The sequence below is a fragment of the Mauremys mutica genome, chromosome 10, assembly GCF_020497125.1.
Source record: "Mauremys mutica isolate MM-2020 ecotype Southern chromosome 10, ASM2049712v1, whole genome shotgun sequence".
In the NCBI taxonomy this organism is placed as follows: Eukaryota; Metazoa; Chordata; order Testudines; family Geoemydidae; genus Mauremys; species Mauremys mutica.
In genome coordinates, this window is record NC_059081.1 from 19,261,468 (window position 1) to 19,279,783 (window position 18,316).

The window sequence follows — 18,316 nt, forward strand, 5'->3', positions numbered from 1 at the left end:
GAGCCGGCACATATCTACTTCTTTGAGCACATTCATTGATTTTTGTATAGTAAAGTTATGCAGGAGAACACTAACTAGGAGTGTCTACTGAGATACCTTCTTTGATTCTTATTGGCAAATCATTTAAGTTATTCTTTCCTGTGAGGACAAACAGCCAAATTAATTGCAAGAAAGGTAATAAACTATTGGTAGACACTTATCACGGGATTAGTTTTCAGATAATTAAGAACAATTGCTTATTTTAGATGAGTAGAGGACTGTTTCCTGAATAACAATGTACATTTCAATAAGATTACCATGTAAAACTATTTGACAAGGTGATAAATAAGTATAAGAACATAACAGTATTCCCTTAACACTGGGCAAGTGCATTCAGCTGAGCTATCACTGGCTGCTTTCCAAGATAGGGACAGATTCTGCTCTCACTTTGACTGGTATAAATTGGGAGGAGCTCCACTGATCTCAGGGAAGATGTTTTAGATTTACAGCAGTCTAACTGGGGTGAGAATTTGTGCTGCAATGCAATGACATTGCTTTTTAATATTCATAATAAGGGCATTACTCACATTTTCTCCCACATTCAGTTCAGTATTCACTGGCAGCTGCAAAGCAATATGGCTGTGGTTTTTAACCTGATATCTCTATAAAAAGTTTTTAAATTTGAAAATAGATCTCAGTATGATTTATTGAAGAATGGTATTTGAAATTCCCAAGCATTTGTGAAAATAGAAGGTTTCTTACATCTTGCTGTCCAGAGTTTCCTTGGTATCTTCATTGTCCTTCTTTTGAGTAGTCTATAGGACTAACAACATATTGTCGTGAATTACCGTATATACTCGATCCTAAGCCGGTTCGTTTATAAGCTAACACCCCCAAGCTGGATAAGTAAAAATGGCAAATTTTTATGACCCATTCATAAGCCAACTCTATAATTCAGGAGTCGGCAAACTTTGGCTCCCGGGCCATCAGGATAAGCCACTAGTGGGACGAGACAGTTTGTTTACCTTGAGTGTCCACAGGCACAGATTAAACCTAAGTAAACAAAGTGTCCCATCCTGCCAGCGGCTTACCCCAACGGGCTGGGACAGCAACTGGTGGGGAAATCTGGGGAGGAGGGGAGGGGCGAGAAGCTGTGGGTCAGAGGAGTAGCCCCTGTGACCACCCCCCACATGACCCCACTCCTACCCTGGGACCCCCACACTCTCTCTCCATCCCATCCCCTCCCACCTTAGCTGGGGCGGGCCAGGAGAGGATGTCTCTGGCCTGGCCAGAGCTGCTCCAGCAGGCCAAGTGGTGTGGCCGCAGCCTGCCAGCCCCAGAGCTGCAGCTGCTTTGGAGGCTCGGGGCAGAGCAGCGTGGCCAGAAGCGGAGAGACTCTGGCCCCGCTTCTTCCCTTCTGGCTCTATTGGCTGTGCTGCCTCTCCTTGCCCCCTCTGTTGCGTGGGAGGGAGGGGGCTGTGTCCCACCTCTCCCCCTCTCTATATCTGTTCATAAGCTGAACCCCTTCTCTGATGCTTCCCTTTTTACTAAAAAAATTCAGCTTATGAATGAGTATATATGGTAAGTATACTCATGAACAATTTTTCAACTGCTTCCACTGTATACATTTAATACAGACTTTCGGCAAGTATTTATGTTGGTGGTTAAAGTGAGGAAACTGAGTCATAAGTCCACCCAATTTAGGCTTAATCAGTTTCAAACAGAATGATTGTCACTTATAATGTCTGAACACACGTTTCTATCTCACAATAATAACAGACCAGATGGAATTGGTAATAAAAGGAGATATATCAATCTCCTAGAACTGGAAGGGACCTTGAAAGGTCATTGAGTCCAGCCCCCTGCCTTCACTAACAGGACCAATTTTTGCCCCATATCTCTAAGTGGTCTCCTCAAGGATTGAACTCACAACCCTGGGTTTAGCAGGCCAATGACTCAAACCACTGAGCTATCCCTCCTCCCAAGTTACCACATTCTAGGAGCCCAAGTTACCACATTCTGGGGCAGCGGGAAGTCCTTCCAACTTCCATGTTGTTCGTTGCCTCTTCTGATCTATGTCATGGTCCTTTCAGTTTCTGGTCCAGCGTTCTCCAATTTGGGCCTTGTTTACTTGGATTTTTATACATTTCCACATTTCAGACTACTTAATCTTTATCCAATTGGCTTTTAGCACATGACCCCTTCGAGTTTTATGGAACCCGTACATTACGTATGCAAAACTTTGGTTTACATAATTTCTGCAGTTTTGTTGTTGTTTATGTAGGTTTTATGTCATGAGTTTTCCCAGTAAAAGATTTCTTGTTGTTACAGGTCTGTGTGTTTTCACCTCAAAACTTCTGGCGCAAGCTGATACTGTTGTTCTGTCAGCAGTAACCTAATTTTAAGTAGACCAGCCAATGATTCTATGTCAAAGAAGTGGCAAAACCACACATGTCAGAAAAACCTTGGCCTTAGTGTTACCTTATCTATATTCATTCCCTGTCCATAATTATAAATCATTAAAATATAACTAACCAAGCTCTTAACTTTACCGTTTAGCAATCCTTCATTTTATATGTGTGTTATAAGTCAGTATATGTTACCTCTTTGTCTGTTGGGGGTAGGGTGGAGGGTTGCAGAGCACTCTATGATTATTGGGGCCAAGCAAGCTATAATCCTTCAGCATTTCTTCAGCTTTTGCAAACATAGGTTTGTCTGGGGATTTTTATTACTCAGAGTCCAAAGTCTTACCTTTGTATATTGCCAAATCTTGTTAGTGTTTGTTTTCTCTTACAAATTTTGAGGTGTTTGTGTTTTGGGGTCTTGATGTTTAGTGCTTTCAGTGGTATCCCAACATTTAGTAGCATGCTTTATTGGTTCCCCTTTTACTGTGTGTCCAGTCCTGCTCTAATTGACAATGGCAACGTTTCTGGTCATAGGGTCTATTTTATGGCCCAATCCTGCAGTCATTCTTCCTGTGCATAATTCTTACTCGTTTAAATAATCCCATTGGCTTTAGAGTAACTATTCTCATGAGTATGTATTGTAGGAGAGGACGCTTACAACTCTAACTCTTTGCATCCCTAATTAGCCTCCACAAACCTCACAGTCATTGAAATTAGACCACTAAGATTGTTTCCTCTTGATAGCAGCACACAAGAGCCCAAGCAGCTGTACAGGGGTGGGGGAGTCTGTGATAATTTGGCTGATATTGGAGGAGGCACTAAGTATGCTCAGTTATTTACACTGTTGTCATAAGAGGGTTCAGACTTTTCCCCACCTGATTGACATTCAGTTGGCCACTAAAGAAAAGTTAATAGATGCACAGGCAAAAGAAAGCATCTCTCTGGCTGTCAGCTCCAATATGGAGCTAAAGTCAGAGAGAAAAGAGAGCCCATCTATCCAAAGCTCTTGCAAATGACGTTAGATCATGCGATGGGGAGCGAGGGAGCATTTCACTCCAGTGATCAAATGGATGGGACATAAAGAGGCCCTCCACCTTCTCTGGAAATCAGGACATGATGCCTTGCAACTTTGTTTCCCCTGGGACATTGACAAAATGAGTATTGACCACTCCCCCTACAAAAGCATGACACACATATACTTTAGCACAGGCTGTACATCCCCATCCTTCTCTTGGAGCCATGTAGGAGTAGGGGCTGATGCCCCAAGTGAGGTGAGGAGAGAGCAGAGGAGTGCAGCAGGGTATTTTTATGTGTGGGAGCCTGCTCTCTTAGGTCTTTCCAGCATGCTTTGGTAAAACAGGAATGTTGTTCATTGGAAAAGGAGATAAAGGAAATGAGAGGGGCCCCACATAACAGACCAAGTTCTCTCTTGACTTGATCTATCTGCAACATAATCAGCATGCATGACTGTGTACAGCTACATGGTAACCTCCACATACCTTTCAAGGCTGAAAGAATTAGGAGAGCATTTTTTTCAAAAACATGGATGCTAAATTGCACACACAATTCTGGGTGCACCTGACATGTATACAGGGAAACTGAAATTTGCAGATGGCAGGACTGGTTTGTATGCACAGATGAGGATTTGTTCATTTGTATTTAAGTTTGCATGGGCACACAGATACCTACATAATATAGCACATGCTTTTGAAAATGTAGCCCTATATTGTCTACAGTGTCAAACACAGTATGTGCAGAAAGTAATATACAATAAATGAATGCTCTGCTGTAATTTCTTCTGTTGCTTTCTAAAATATATGCTTTAAATCTTCACAATGTAACAGTCATCCTATATTCTTTGATAATGTTTCATACAGTCCTGGTATTAAAGATTCCTATCAGATGATGCTATCTATTTAAGTGGTGGTCTTTAAGTTACAAATAACATGACTGGCAGATGGTTAATGATTTTTTGAGAGTCATGAGAAAGGAGTGCTTAAGCATTAATCATCTGATGTAAGTGTCACTCAGTGAAGTCTTGTGTCCCAGATAGACACCTCTTCCATCTCTTTCAGATGCGAGGCACATTTTAGCTCAGCTATAACAACTAGGGAAACAAAAATTCTTGTAGTAACTCATTTTTCTTTATGTTTATTGAGACAGAATTCTGCTTGGGGGTCTCATGGGGCTGAAGCAGAAAACTTCTAAAATTATTTCTTGGCCATCTGCCTTAACCCATTATCCTGATTGGATTCATACGTAGAGATGGAATTTATATTTGGAAAAGTTTTATATATATATTTCAATAATCTCACAGAGGAGCACAGTAGATGCCAAGACTTAGGAGGACTGGATTAAGAATTTGTTACTTATTGATCCTGCCTTCAAAACAGGTCCATAACTGAACACATTTAAAGTGGCTTAAACAACACAAAGGTAAAAGTAACATAAAATCAGGTCTGATGCCAGAATAGCAAAATATATGTAACAGCTACAGCTGGTACATATCTATAATAATTACTAAGATATTTTGTGCTATTTAATGTTTTATCTAGGTATGTGACCCCAATATTATGCAAACACGGACTCGACATGTGTTAAGATCGCCTTTAAATACCAAGACTTGTCCTAAAGATTCACAAATGCAACCTTGTGTTCTCAATCAAAATTGCTTTCAGTATCAGTACAATCTAACAGGTAAGCAGAACTCTAATTCACAAGAAAAATGCAGGGTATCATATTTCTCAATACACTCTTTGCTACAAAGTTAAGAATGTGACATGACAATTTAAAGCATAATATTAAAGTACAGTTCTACTTTTAAAAATAATTATGTATAAAAACACCTTATTACTTAGCAGACCTGCTCTTTGTTTGTATTTAGTTGTCTCTTTACTGCAATGATTAACATCCCAATCCTTCAGGTGCTTAACTTTAAATGTGTTAGTAGTTCCATTGAATTCATTACAGCTAAGCACATGTATAAATCTGTGCATGTTTGGATAATATAAGATTTTATTACTTGTATTATCACTGCAAAAACATCATAAATTAGCAAGAATGAAATAGTCTATTCTTTTTTGTGTATTGTCAGTATTATGAAGTCAGTCATATCCAGATGACACCAAGAGTATACTTTAAAGACAATATAGGTTATACAGGTGTACTTGAGAGTAAAATTTGTTGTTCAGAATCTTAATTACAACTGATTATAGCTGTCTTGGGGGAAAAAAATTGCAGACAAATGTTTTCCTCTTTTTAGCGAATTCATCTACTGCCTATACATGAGGACAGAACCCGTCTTTACTTTCAGATCCTTGACTAAATTTGTAGGGTTAGCAGTTAGAAAAAGTGACATTTCTACAGATAATCCAAATGCATTTGAACAGGAAGCCACTGAGCGACAAACATGAAACTTGTTTCGGAGGGTCACTTTTCAGAGCAGAACCACACTTCACATTGTTCATGATTCACAATGGTGTAAGGCACAGCATGTTATTTTTTCTGTCACCATTATTTTTTAAAAAGCTCACTTTTGTTTGACTTCCTTTTTAAAAAAAATTTGGAAGGATGCAGTGACAATCAAGACTGACTATAGGTGCTTAACACACAGTTGAAAACAGCTAAAGAAAATCAAGAGGTTTTTTCTAGAATGAAAATATTTTATTAGACAAAGCTGCATTTGATGATGAGCTTTGCTTGGAGACACCAGAGATTAAAATACAGTAGCACTTCAGAAACTTTTATAGCTATTTTATTAAATTTAAATTTTACTTCAGACAAATAATGTGGCCTTCTGCATGTGCCAACTGTTTTCAAACGATACATTGTATCAGCATTAAACAGTTTTTGACATATTCTGATGTGTTGCTTTTTTTTAAGAGACATTGGAGATATGATAGTGAATTTCCCAATTCAGACTTGCTTTTTCTCTTTAAGAATAACTTCCTTTTATCCGCTTTGTTCTTAGAGTGATATGAACTCGCATTCTAAAGTCCCACAGTTAAATGAAGAGAACTAACTCACTTTGTAATTCAAGTTAAAAATGAAGGTCAATGATGGCTTGCTTTACTAAATGCAATGACATTGTATCTTTAGATTGGAGTACATGTCAGCTAAGTGAAAATGCAACCTGTGGACAAGGGATTCGGAGACGCCTTTTGAGCTGTATGCGCAGTGATGGAAAATCAGTGAATATGAACTACTGTGAGCAGGTGAAGTTTATAAATACAATACAGAAATGGCTTAAAGTCTAACATACACCTCAGTTGTTTTGGAAATTACGGTACTCTGACACTGTACCCCAAGCTGCCAGCTGGAGCTTTGCAGTTACCATTTAGATGGCACAGATAAGTTGCTATGATCAATATTCAATTTAGCTAGGGTCCAGGGGCGGCTCTAGAAATTTGGCCGCCCCAAGCAGGGCGGCATGCCGCAGGGGGCACGCTGCCGGTCGCCGGTCCCGCGGCTCCGGGGGACCTCTTGCAGACGTGCCTCTGGAGGGTCCGCTGGTCCCGCGGCTCCGGTGGAGCATCCGCAGGCATGTCTGCGGGAGGTCCACCCGAGCCGCGGGACCAGCGGACCCTCCGCAGTCATGCCTGCGGGAGGTCCACCGGAGCCGCGGGACCAGCACACCCTCTGCAGGCATGACTGCGGAAGGTCCGCCGGAGCCGCCTGCCGCCCTGCCGGCAAAATGCCGCCCCAAGCACGCGCTTGGCGCGCTGGGGTCTGGAGCCGGCCCTGCTAGGGTCAGAAGTTTTCAGGAACCAAAATATAAGAAGAGTACCAGAATAATAATGTGCACTGATTAGTCATCTAGTTTCTTCTTTCTACCCTAAAGGAGGATTTCAATGATGGAGTAATGTATGTATGTGTATAGAACTCAGTTCTATAGACCCTATACACAAGCAGTCCCAATGAAGTCAATAAGTAAAGGATTATGTCCTTTTGAAGTCATGTGAATAATGATTTGCAGAATGGGGCCCAAAGTTTGCAAGGGTCTGGGGAGCCTTTGAGATGTAAAATGTCATAAAAACGTAAGCTGCTATTACAGCTGAAAAATCTCCCTGTAAATGGTGACCTTGGGAGTATCACTTTAGTCACTATGAATTTTCAGTTTTCTAATTTTATGACCAGCAATAGCAAAGTGACATTTTAGCTTTGTTTTTTTCATACACAGTTAAACTTGGAAAAACCTGAAAAATTGAGCATTCATTGCCTTGTGGAATGTGCTGTGAACTGTCAGCTTTCCAAATGGTCAGCCTGGTCAGAATGTTCAAACACTTGCGGCATTGGAGGTAAATTTGTTTCTAAGACTATTGTCACATTTTATCTGCATCCCTTGGAATGTTTACATGTGGTAAAGAACACAAATATATCCCAAATCCTGCAGATGTTTACGCAATCCATAGAACACGTAAAACCAGTCATATACATGATAATAAAGAGCAACATACATTTCTGTGCAGATTTTAAAAGTGTGATAATCACTTAAACGTCTTGTAAATCATTAGAAAATGATCTGCTGACATTTGTTTAGGGTTTTTAATAGACGTAAGGACTTTTCTTTGTTTTGTTACATTTCGTAAAAATCCATCAGACTGTTTTTGAATTACCCAACCATGAAAAATGCAATTTAGAAAACAGACTTGTATATAAAGGATCATTTAACTAATTAATTCCAAAATCTGAAAATTCAGTCATAGTTGAAAATAAACTCTTTTATATAGTGTATTTATATATATAGTAGGATTTATGTTGTGCAAAAGGAAAGCTGGTGAGAGTTTTCAGGATATCTTTTTAATTTAGTTCTTCTCTTGTGCTTTATTGTATATTTCAGGATTCAAAATTTCAGCACAGCTAACCTTATGATGATTAAAATAATTAAATATCACCTTAAGAATTAAAAAAAAACGTAAATAGTACTTCCTTAGACCCCATTTCTGTAGCTTGGTATGTGAGCACAGGTCCCTGTATTTGTGTAGCGCCCCAGTTACTTCAGGAATAGGGCCTTATCTAGTCTTGCATAGTTTTTCAAATCCTTGGAGAGGTCAGTTGAAGAGAAGTACTGTAGGTTTTATTTAAAATAGATCTGCAACATAATTTTCCAAGCTTCTGGTGAGCATCAATTTCTAATTGTCCTTAGTGTTTATCTGAATCAAATTTATTTGAGGGCAAAGACAAAACAGATTGATCGCTCCTGTGGAGGGGTCTTTTTAGATGGATTGCAGAGATCAAAGCATGTAACAGAAATGATCAAAGAGATTAATATTTGCATTAATTGTGTTCTTTGTCTATTGAGTTTTCATCAGTTCAGTAAAATAGTACTCCTGTAACATAAATGAGCATTTCAGATATATTATTTAACAGCCAACATGCTAAGAATATTAATTCCAAGCTGTATTTAAAAAAAAAAAACCTTTCAGACTTTTAATTCTCATATTATTAGATCAACTAAAGAGAGGCAACAAAAAATGATTAGAGGTATGGAACAGCTACCATATGAGAAGAGATTAAAAGGCTAGGACTTTTCAGCTTGGAAAACAAGTGACTAAGGAGGGCTACAAAATCATGAATGTTGAGGAAAAAGCTAATAGAGAAGTGTTATTTACCTCTTCACCTAATGCAAGAACCAGAGGTCACCCAATGAAATTAATAGGCAGCATGTTTAAAACAAACATAAGGAAGTACTTCACACAACGCATAATCATCCTGTGGAACTTGTTGCCAGGGGATGTTGTGAAGGCCAAAAGTATAACTGGGTTCAAAAAAGAATTAGATACATTCATGGCAGACTGGTCCAGCTATGGCTATTAGCCAAGATGGTCAGGAATGCAATCCCATGCTCTGGGTGCCCCTAAATGTCTGTCTGCCAGAAGCTGGAACTGGATGATAGGGGATGATCGCTTGATAAATTGCCCTGTTCTGTTCATTTCCTCTGAAACATCTGTCACTGTCCATTGTCAAAAGACTGGAAACTAGACCATTGATCTGACCCAATATGTATATATACCCAGTATATCTTATGTGTAAGATATTGTACATTCCAATCTCACTAAGGTTAGGTGAGCCATATTGTCAAGTTTGTATAACTGAGTTTAGTATATGCTATGAGTCCCATTTTAATGCAAGATACAAGTTTACTACAGCTACCAGATAGGGAAGTTCTCCTTCAAGTGGCTGTGCATACATACATTCCTCTGCAGGTGTGTGTTCACCCTGTGCACCTGTTGAAGATTTTTGCCAGCAGTACCACTAGCCAGTGGACATGTCCCTGTTCTCCTCATGGTCTCAGATGAGGGCATAAATGGGACCTGTCCACCGCCTCCTTCTCAGTTCCTTCTCACTACTTGAGATGATGATTTGAGCTCCCTGTAGCTTTGCTTTGGTGAGCCAGGTTAGAGAGCATTTCTGTACGTACTTAGTTGATGTTTAATAGTTTACTTAGGGAGCTGTAGTTCAGTAGTTTTCCCAAGAGATTTATTATGAAAAAATCCCTGGTGTTTAAACAATGTGCTACGTGCAGGACTGTTTTCACTGTCACAGACAGCACATCAATTGTTTAAACTCTTTAAGTGAGGGACATGTGAGGGAAAAATGCTCCATTTGTACCTCCTTCCCCACTAGGACTAAAAAGCAGAGGGACAATTGCCTGAAGATTCACCTCATGATGGAGGCAATGTGACCTGCATCTGAACCAGGCCCTGACTGAGATACAGAGAACTCTGATTCAGCCTGAAGTGCCCCTCCAGCTGCTTCTCACTCAAAGCACAAGCTGGGTGAAAAACATCATGCCTCATCTTATCCATCAGACTCAAAGTGTTCTAGACACCCTTACTCTGGCAGAGAATCTAAGACTTAGTCTCTGAGTAAATCTTGTAAGTTCTCTGGTACTCGTTCGAAGCCCCACAAACCTAAGCACTCGCCCATTCCATCTGAGGACGCACCGTGGACTCTGGCTCTCTTGGGGCTGTTGAGACTGGTGCCTTTACCAGTGCTGGGACCTCCCTCCTCTCTTCAGCCAATTCAGTCTGCATCAGCAGTGCCAGCACCATCAGCTCAGTACACTCACCTCAGGTGCCTCCAACTCCACAGGCCTTCTTATCCACAGGAGAACTACTTTGTTTTTTCTTACCTAATTCTCCCCTTGATACAGCCGACTGTACTGCTTCCTCCATCTATGTACCCAGCAGCACTGACACCCTGAGACTATACTGACACACCCTGAATCGTCAACATACTCGGTGATCATACCAGCGCTGTCAGCACCAACAATACATTCGGCACTTTCGACGCATTCTCTCATGCATGCACCATTGACGTGTCTGACACTGACAGTGCATTCAGAGATTGTCCCTGCACTGCTGGCACCGATGATGCACCTGGCACCATTGTCACAGTCTGAGGTTTTACTGGTACCACCAGTACCATCAACTTCCGACCACCACAACAGATATGTGTTTTTGAATATCGTCTCTCTCCAATGCCTGGACCTCCTAGAACCCTGATGGCAATTGCTTCTCCCTATTCTGAGGACATTTCTGTTTTCTCTTCAGACTCTGAAAGGGAGGAAACTATTTCTCCATCCAGGTGTTTCAGATCCCCTTACAGGTCTTCTGAATGGATGACTTAAAGAGCATTGGGTTCCTTACAGGAAAGCTCCAACATGGTGTCCTCCACTGTGGATGGCTCTGTCTATGCCATTTCCTCTATGGGCTGCCCTGTGAGAGATTCTAGGCCTCCATCTCACACACTGTCTAGAAGGAAATCTCCTCCTTGTATAGTGCAGGACTCATCTGCTCAGAATCCTGCTAACGTTCCTCAATCTCCTGTACTGGATCCTGTGAAGGAGGGAGAATTATTGGAGGAGTCACTTAACGTTACTTCTCAAATATCTTCATCTTCACCAGAGGAAGCAGTTAGCCTGTAGTCGACATCTCCTCCCCCCAGAGACCTTTAAGTCTACTTCTCTAGGAGTCCAAGCAGAAATTGTGCAAGAGAACCCACACGCTTTCCTTGACATTTTACAGACTACTGTTCCAGGAAGCATTGCCCTTCCTATCAATAAAGCACTTCTAGATCCAGTATGATTTTACAGTAGACTGCAGCCTTTATACCCCTTACGGTGAAGCAGGTGGATAGATGTTACCAAATTCCTCGAAAAGACATTGGTTATTTCTTTACCCACCCACTTCCTTGTTCCCTGGCAGTCACAGTGACTAATGAGCAATCTTGCCAGTCTCAATCTAAGGCCACCCCTAGGTTGTAAAGCTTATTCCACTGCCATACTTCAAATTAGGATCACCAATCTCTTACCTAAATTTTATTTTCTTAATTATTCAGCCATCTCAAAGTTTGCTGATAAGTTGCTGAAGAATATAGGGAACAGTTTATAGCTTTAGTTTCTGAGGGTCATCTTACCCTTATATGTCTCTTCAGGCAGAATACATGCCACTGACACTGACTCACATTCTGTCACCGCTGCTGTCTCCATGAGGTGTTCATCCTGTCTCCAGGCTTCCGGCATTCCAAAAAATGCTGCAGAATACAATTGATGATTTGCCCTTTGAGGGCTCTAAGTGTTCTCTGCCAGGACAGATGACATGTGAAGGACTCTCATGCAACACTTCACTTCTTGAGAGCTATATTCCTGCTACTAAAAGAAAACTATTTAAATCACACCTCTACCTGAGACCATTGTTCCATCAGAGAACCTAAGAGAAGATCAAGAACTTCTCAATGTCACCAGGCATCTTCCACTGAGGCGGGCCCTTCCCACAAGACAATTACTACCTCAAAGTCATTTTGACTCTACGATTGAGGATGGCACACTGACGATATCTCCTCCCTTTTGATTATGCCTGTCTCTTTTTTACTGTGCTTTGCAGAACATCAGGCTGGACAAATACATACTTAGCACAGTAAAGGAGGGATATGTAATCCATTTCATCTCCCTCCCTTTTCCCAACCCACCTTCCCCACCCCTTTTCTGGACCATTCTTACAAGAAGCTCTTGTTACTTCAAGAGCTATGGTCTCTTCTAGACTTTGGAGAAATAGAGGAAGTTCCTTACCAACACAGAAGGAAAGGATTTTATTACCGGTACTTCCTGGTCCCAAAGAAATCTGGTGGCTTCCACCCCATCCTAGATGTAAGAAAGCTGAACAAATTCATCAAGAAAATCAAGTTCAGGTCACTTCCACATGGCAATACCTCCCTCCCACAGGAAGTACCATCAATTTCTGATAGACATCAACCACTACTAGTACATTGTGCTTTCTTTTGGCTTGTCTTGAGCCCCAAGAGTTTTCATCAAGTGCATAACAGCAGTTGTTTGGGATTCAAATATATCCCTACGTGCACAATTGGCTGGTTCAAGCAGTATTAAGAAATCATGTCCAGAACAGTGTCCTAGTAATCAGGTTGATGTTCTCCCTTCTTGGCCTGAAAATAAAATTGGACAAATCACAGATACAATAAACTCAGGGCATAATTTTTATAGGAGCAGATCTCTACACTGGAACAGCCATGGCTTATCTTCCACAGGAACAGTTCCAATCTATAACCTTCCTTTTAGAAAGCTATCCAACGATTATCATATGATCCTGCATTCAGCTTCTCAGACACATAGCTTTGTGCATGTATGTAACACCACATGCCAGACTTCACCTCTGCTGTCTGCAAGCCTGGCTTCATTCAGTATATCAACATTGTAGGCATCCTCTGAACATGTGGATTTGCGTACCTGCATGGGTGCTTCAGTCTCTAGATTGATAAATGTATGCAAAGGAGTTCTGTTTCTGTCCCCAGAACCATCAATGACTCTGGCTAGAGATGCATCTACAAAAGGCTGGGGGTTCATCTCAGTCAACTTCAGGCTCAAGATGTTTGGCCGCCTCATGAAATTTTCCCCCATATAACCATGCTGGAGTTTAGGGCCGTATGTCAGCCCTGCAAAATATTTATGCCCACCATCAAGAATCAAGTGATTCAAGTTCTCACAGACAATACAACTGCTATGTTTTATCTGAACAAGCAGGGAGTCATCTAAATTGTGCCAGAAGGCTAGCCTCCTGTAGCATCTGTGTATTTGTCTCAAAGTGTCCCTGAAGCTATCCATCTTCCAGAAGTGAGGAACACTCTAGCAGATTCCCTCTGCAGGGTTTTCATAGACCCATACAAATAGTCAATTAGTCTGGATGTTCTCCTCCAGGTTTTCCACCACTAGGGATACCCAACAATAGATATGTTTGCAACAAACCTCAACAGCAAATATATGAGATTTGCTCGAGGGCAGGTTGCAGCCTGGGTTCCATCACAGGTGCTTTTCTACTTCCTTGGTTCAGTCATCTTTTACTTTATTCTTTCCAGTTCTTTTCATTCCAAGGGTCCTCAGGAAGCTGAAACAAAACAAAGCATCACTAATCCTCATTGCACCAGCATGGTCTAGGCAGTATTGGTTCACTTCTGTTTCTGCATTACATCTGCCAGTAGACCGTTTTTCCATATTTTCTCATCCTCCTGTTTCTTGAGTTTTTAAAGGGCCTGGTCAATGTTTACCCTCCTGTGTCTGATCTGGTACCTGTATGGGATTTGAATCTAGTTCTCTTCAAACTGATAGGAACTTCATTTGAGCCTATGGCCACAACTTCATTATCTTTATTGACAATGCAGACAGTGTTTTTGGTGGAAAGCACTTCTGGTAGGAGGATTTCAGTGCTTGAAGCGGCTTTAGCTGACCCTTCTTTTACTGTTTTTTTTAATAAGGACGATGTGGCCCTTAGGCCACATCCTATGTTTATGCCCAAGGTAGTGTTAGCTTTCCACCTAAATCAAACAATTAATCTTCACTTGTCTTTCCTGAAACCCCATTCATCTAAGGCAGAGGAGACTCTTCATACTTTGGATGTTCATTTAGCTGTGGCTTTTCTTGGACTGTAGTAGATCCTTCGGGACTACAACATGGCTCTTTGTAAGCTATGCAGCAAGAATTAAGGGTCAATCAGTGTCATCTCAGCAAATCTCACACTGGGTCTCTGACTAGATCAACTCTGTTATGACCTTGCTAAAGTCTCCTCCATCAAGAGTAACTGCTTATTCCACCAGGGCTCAGTTCACTACATCAGCGTTCCTGAGTAAAGTCCCAATCGCTGATATATGCAAGGTGGCAACCTGGTCATCTGAGTATACTTTTCTCTACTCATTATGACTCTGGACATGCACACACCTACAGTGGAACGTACATGTGCACAACACGTCTCGAAGAACAACAATTACTGCACAATAAGTAACCATTTTTTTTACTACTTTAGCTCAAGCTGTAGAGGTTCATGGTTTTAGAACTGGAGATCCTGGATGCAGTCCCCAGCGAGAACCCATGATAGCTGTGATTACATTTGCATCCATCAGGGATTTAGGATCATATAAAGGGCTTATCCTTCAATTTTATAACAGGGCTCTGTGCAACTGCTAAATCTGATCCTAAAAGTAGGAATGCTGCATGGATTGGTTTAAGTGTTCAATTTACAGCAGTAGTCTCGAACTCATTCTGCAGAGTAGGCCAAATTACACTGATAAATATGTTGTCTGGGCTGGGTCTGAAAACTTGGGCTGTCTACTCTCCTTGATCCACAGCAGCTCTCCCATGGATACCAGGAGGAGGCTTGCAAAGATCCAGGGTAGAATTATTATATTGTATTTTTAAGTCCCAGTCCTGCACAAGATTCCGCTAGAGGAGGCCCCTGTGGAGTACAGCCTCCACTGCAGCCATTCCCTTTCCTGTCCTTGGTCCTAGTTACAGAAAATCGGGGCAGGTAAACATCAGCCTGTTTTGCCCTCTGAGAACTGAAGCACATCTTCAAAGGACTGAGGTTACAGAAACGTGCTCTTTGTTGGCACAAGTGGTTTCCTTCTTCCTCCCTCCCCACCTTGCGTATTTGTGATGCAGGGGGAAGTTAGAATCTGGGAGGGCAAAGGTTTATCGAAATGAAATTCAGTCTGAGCTCTTGATTAAAAACTAAGACCATCCTGTCTTAAGTAACTTGGTATATTGCTGAAGGTCAACTGCGCTTATCTAATTCTGCCTGTATATGCCTCCAACAGCATAATTTGAGGCTTCTCAATTTTAGTTACTTTATCTTGTATTATAAGAATGATCATTATACAGTTTCATAATTGTTCATTGCATTTTTCGGACAAATAAAATGACAGGTCCCTATTCTGAGGATCTTACAGTGTAAGGATCTGATCTTGTTCCTTTGAAAATAATGGAAGTTTTGCATTGACTTCAGTGGGAACAGTGCTGAGTCATAAATTAGACTTAAAACAGGAAAGGATAACAATAAACAAAGGAAACTATTGTTATCATTGTCCTGAGTCTCATTTGCCAAATAATAAGTTGCATGCTCCTCAAAAATAATCAATGGCAGATAAACTGCATATACTGCTGCTACAGCTGCTCTCTCACTCCTATTTAGTATTTGAGAGTCAAAACAAGAATCTGTTTCTCTGACTTTTCTCAGTTAGTGAAGTGCCTGCTCAGGAAACATAAGTTACTGTAAAAGGGAAAAAACAGAAATACTGTTGATGAGATGAAAGTTTACTGTTGATGCATGTATGGTTTAATGTCACTTAACTCAGCAACATCACTAACACTTTTATTCTGCCCATCTCTTATAGTAAATTATTCTGCTGTGATATATTTTAATGGAGTGTAGGAGTGCCCTATTGGATTCTGTTCAGGTTAAATGAATAGCACCAAATCTTTTATATATATGTGGCATGTATGTCACTTCGAGTGTGGCTGTGGTGTATAGCAGCAAAAGGGGAACATACTGATTCTTATAACTGATGATCAACAGAGTGTATCTCTCTTTCCTGCCTTGGCTGAGCCTAGTGAGGCATGGAAATAAATTATATTTGCCTGTTACAGCTATAGCTTTCAGCAGTTTCTGTTATGGATGCTATTTAGTGCTATAGGCTAACTTTGTTTTATATGCTGGAAGTCCTCCTACTTACTGCAGAACTGCTGTACACGGATTTATAATACTGTAGCTAATGGATAGTGCTCTAAGGTCCTGACCCAAAGCCTACTGAAGGTATTGGAAAGACTCTTATTGAGGGGAAACTCCAGCAAATACAATTCTGTTTGGTAAGGAAATGAATATGAGATAAACCCTTTATGGTTTTGCCTCAAACCTTTCATAAGGCTGAAAAAGGACTGTTTTTTACTGGGTCAGAAAACTAACCAAGGCCTGGCGTGATAGAGCTGGCCTGAAAAAGAAGACACTAAAAGCAACCTTTTCTGAGATGGGGGCATGGGGACCTAGCTGTTTGTTTAAACAATGCTATTTAAACTGCAGGGCATGCTGGATCATTGGTAGTGCAACTGCTTTTTAAGTGGACCAAGGCTGTATGGGTTTATTCTTCTTCCCTTCTCTGTTACCTAGCCTGGTCTCCATAATCCTATTTCAGCCATATATTAACTGACGTGAAGCCATCCTCTCACTGCTCTGCTCTGCTCTGCTCTACTTGTTTGATAGGGAATATAAAAGTCTGCAACAGCTCAAGGCCTCAGTAAACAGATATCAACATTTCTGCCGAGGTGGTCTGGAATTATCTTTGGCAGCTATTTTAGGCATCTTGGTTCCAAATGAAAATTTGCAGTAACAAGCAACAATAAGCCCAGCAATCTTTTCTTGCAGAACTTTTGACAGGTTTGAGGGAAGTGAAGAGGCACTTCACACTTTCAGTTTTCAGCAGCCTTTATCTCTGCATTTTCAGATCATTTAATAGGACGTAGCCGATGAAAGAGAAATTCAGTTTGTTCGCTGAGAGATACAAGAACCAATAGAGATTTTACACTGCCACTTCCAGTCCAGAGATTGTACAGGGAGAAAGTTCATTTCAAACCTATGAAGATAACAGTCTCTATCAATGAGATATCTACAGAGTAAATAACTTTTTCAGTGTTTCTTCCACTTGAGTTGCTACTGACCACCTGACTACTGTATGTAGACAGAGAGAGAATCAGAGCTTTAAGGAATCCACTTCAGTGCATAGTCCCAGGGGAAAATGCCCTTTCAGCACTGAGCTACTCCTTTTATTTTGCAATGATTTATTTACAGCATCATGAGAAAGGAGATAGCAAAGATGGGTCAAGTTCAGGAGTATCCTGTGATTTTGTAGTTTATTGGTGAGCTAACTATCTTGTATAGCAGCTATCAGGAAAATATTTAATGTCATGCAACGACTAGGCTATCTGATATTTTTGTTCTTAAAAATGAAAGTTTTCAATTGTCAGTCAGTTTTAATTTTGCCAAAAAATATGCCAGTCTCAGCACAGATAAAAGCAAATTACTTCATTAATGTCCATAGTGTTACAAGTACTTTTCAGGAGTTTAAAGGTTTTTAATCATTAAAATTTTGTAAGCTAAAAGATCACTTTGTCTTTAGACACTTGAATTTATGTTCAATTCCAAGAGAATTAGTGGCAACCTTCTTTCCTGATACTTTCAAAACTAGAGAGGACAAAGGAAATGTACTGGTGGGAATAATCCTGCCAGGACCGCAAACCACCTGCAGTCCCTTGCTTCAACCCACTGAAATTCTGAGTTGCTTTTTAACCACGAGGATTTATGGGGTTGTGTCACAGCACAAAATCTGATTCTGTGATAGCTGAATATACTGGTGTTGGTGGAAGCTTTTTTGAGGAATTCTGTTACAAACCCCTGTTTCCAGGGGATAACAACTCAGCCAAAAATAGTCTTAAAATGGGTTTAAAAATGGCATACAAGGGCTCACAGCAGGAGAACAGCATTGTGAACATACAGACAATCATTTTGCAAGGTTGCCCATTGGCAGCTCTTAAAGGAGTTTGCTTTTCGCCAGCAAAATAAAAAAATCATCTTTTAGGAATCACACTCACTAGACAT

At 40.7% G+C, this 18,316-nt stretch overlaps 1 protein-coding gene across 2 annotated transcripts in view; it reads left to right on the forward strand.

Annotated features, from left to right (window-relative positions):
* THSD7B (thrombospondin type 1 domain containing 7B) overlaps window positions 1–18,316 on the forward strand; it is a 529,157-nt gene that overhangs the window by 491,491 nt on the left and 19,350 nt on the right. For both annotated transcript variants that reach the window (XM_045031779.1, XR_006582520.1), the window contains exons 18-20: window positions 4,940–5,081; window positions 6,483–6,598; window positions 7,564–7,681. In XM_045031779.1, coding sequence (XP_044887714.1) covers window positions 4,940–5,081; window positions 6,483–6,598; window positions 7,564–7,681 — 376 coding nt within the window. The remainder of the gene's footprint in view (window positions 1–4,939; window positions 5,082–6,482; window positions 6,599–7,563; window positions 7,682–18,316) is intronic.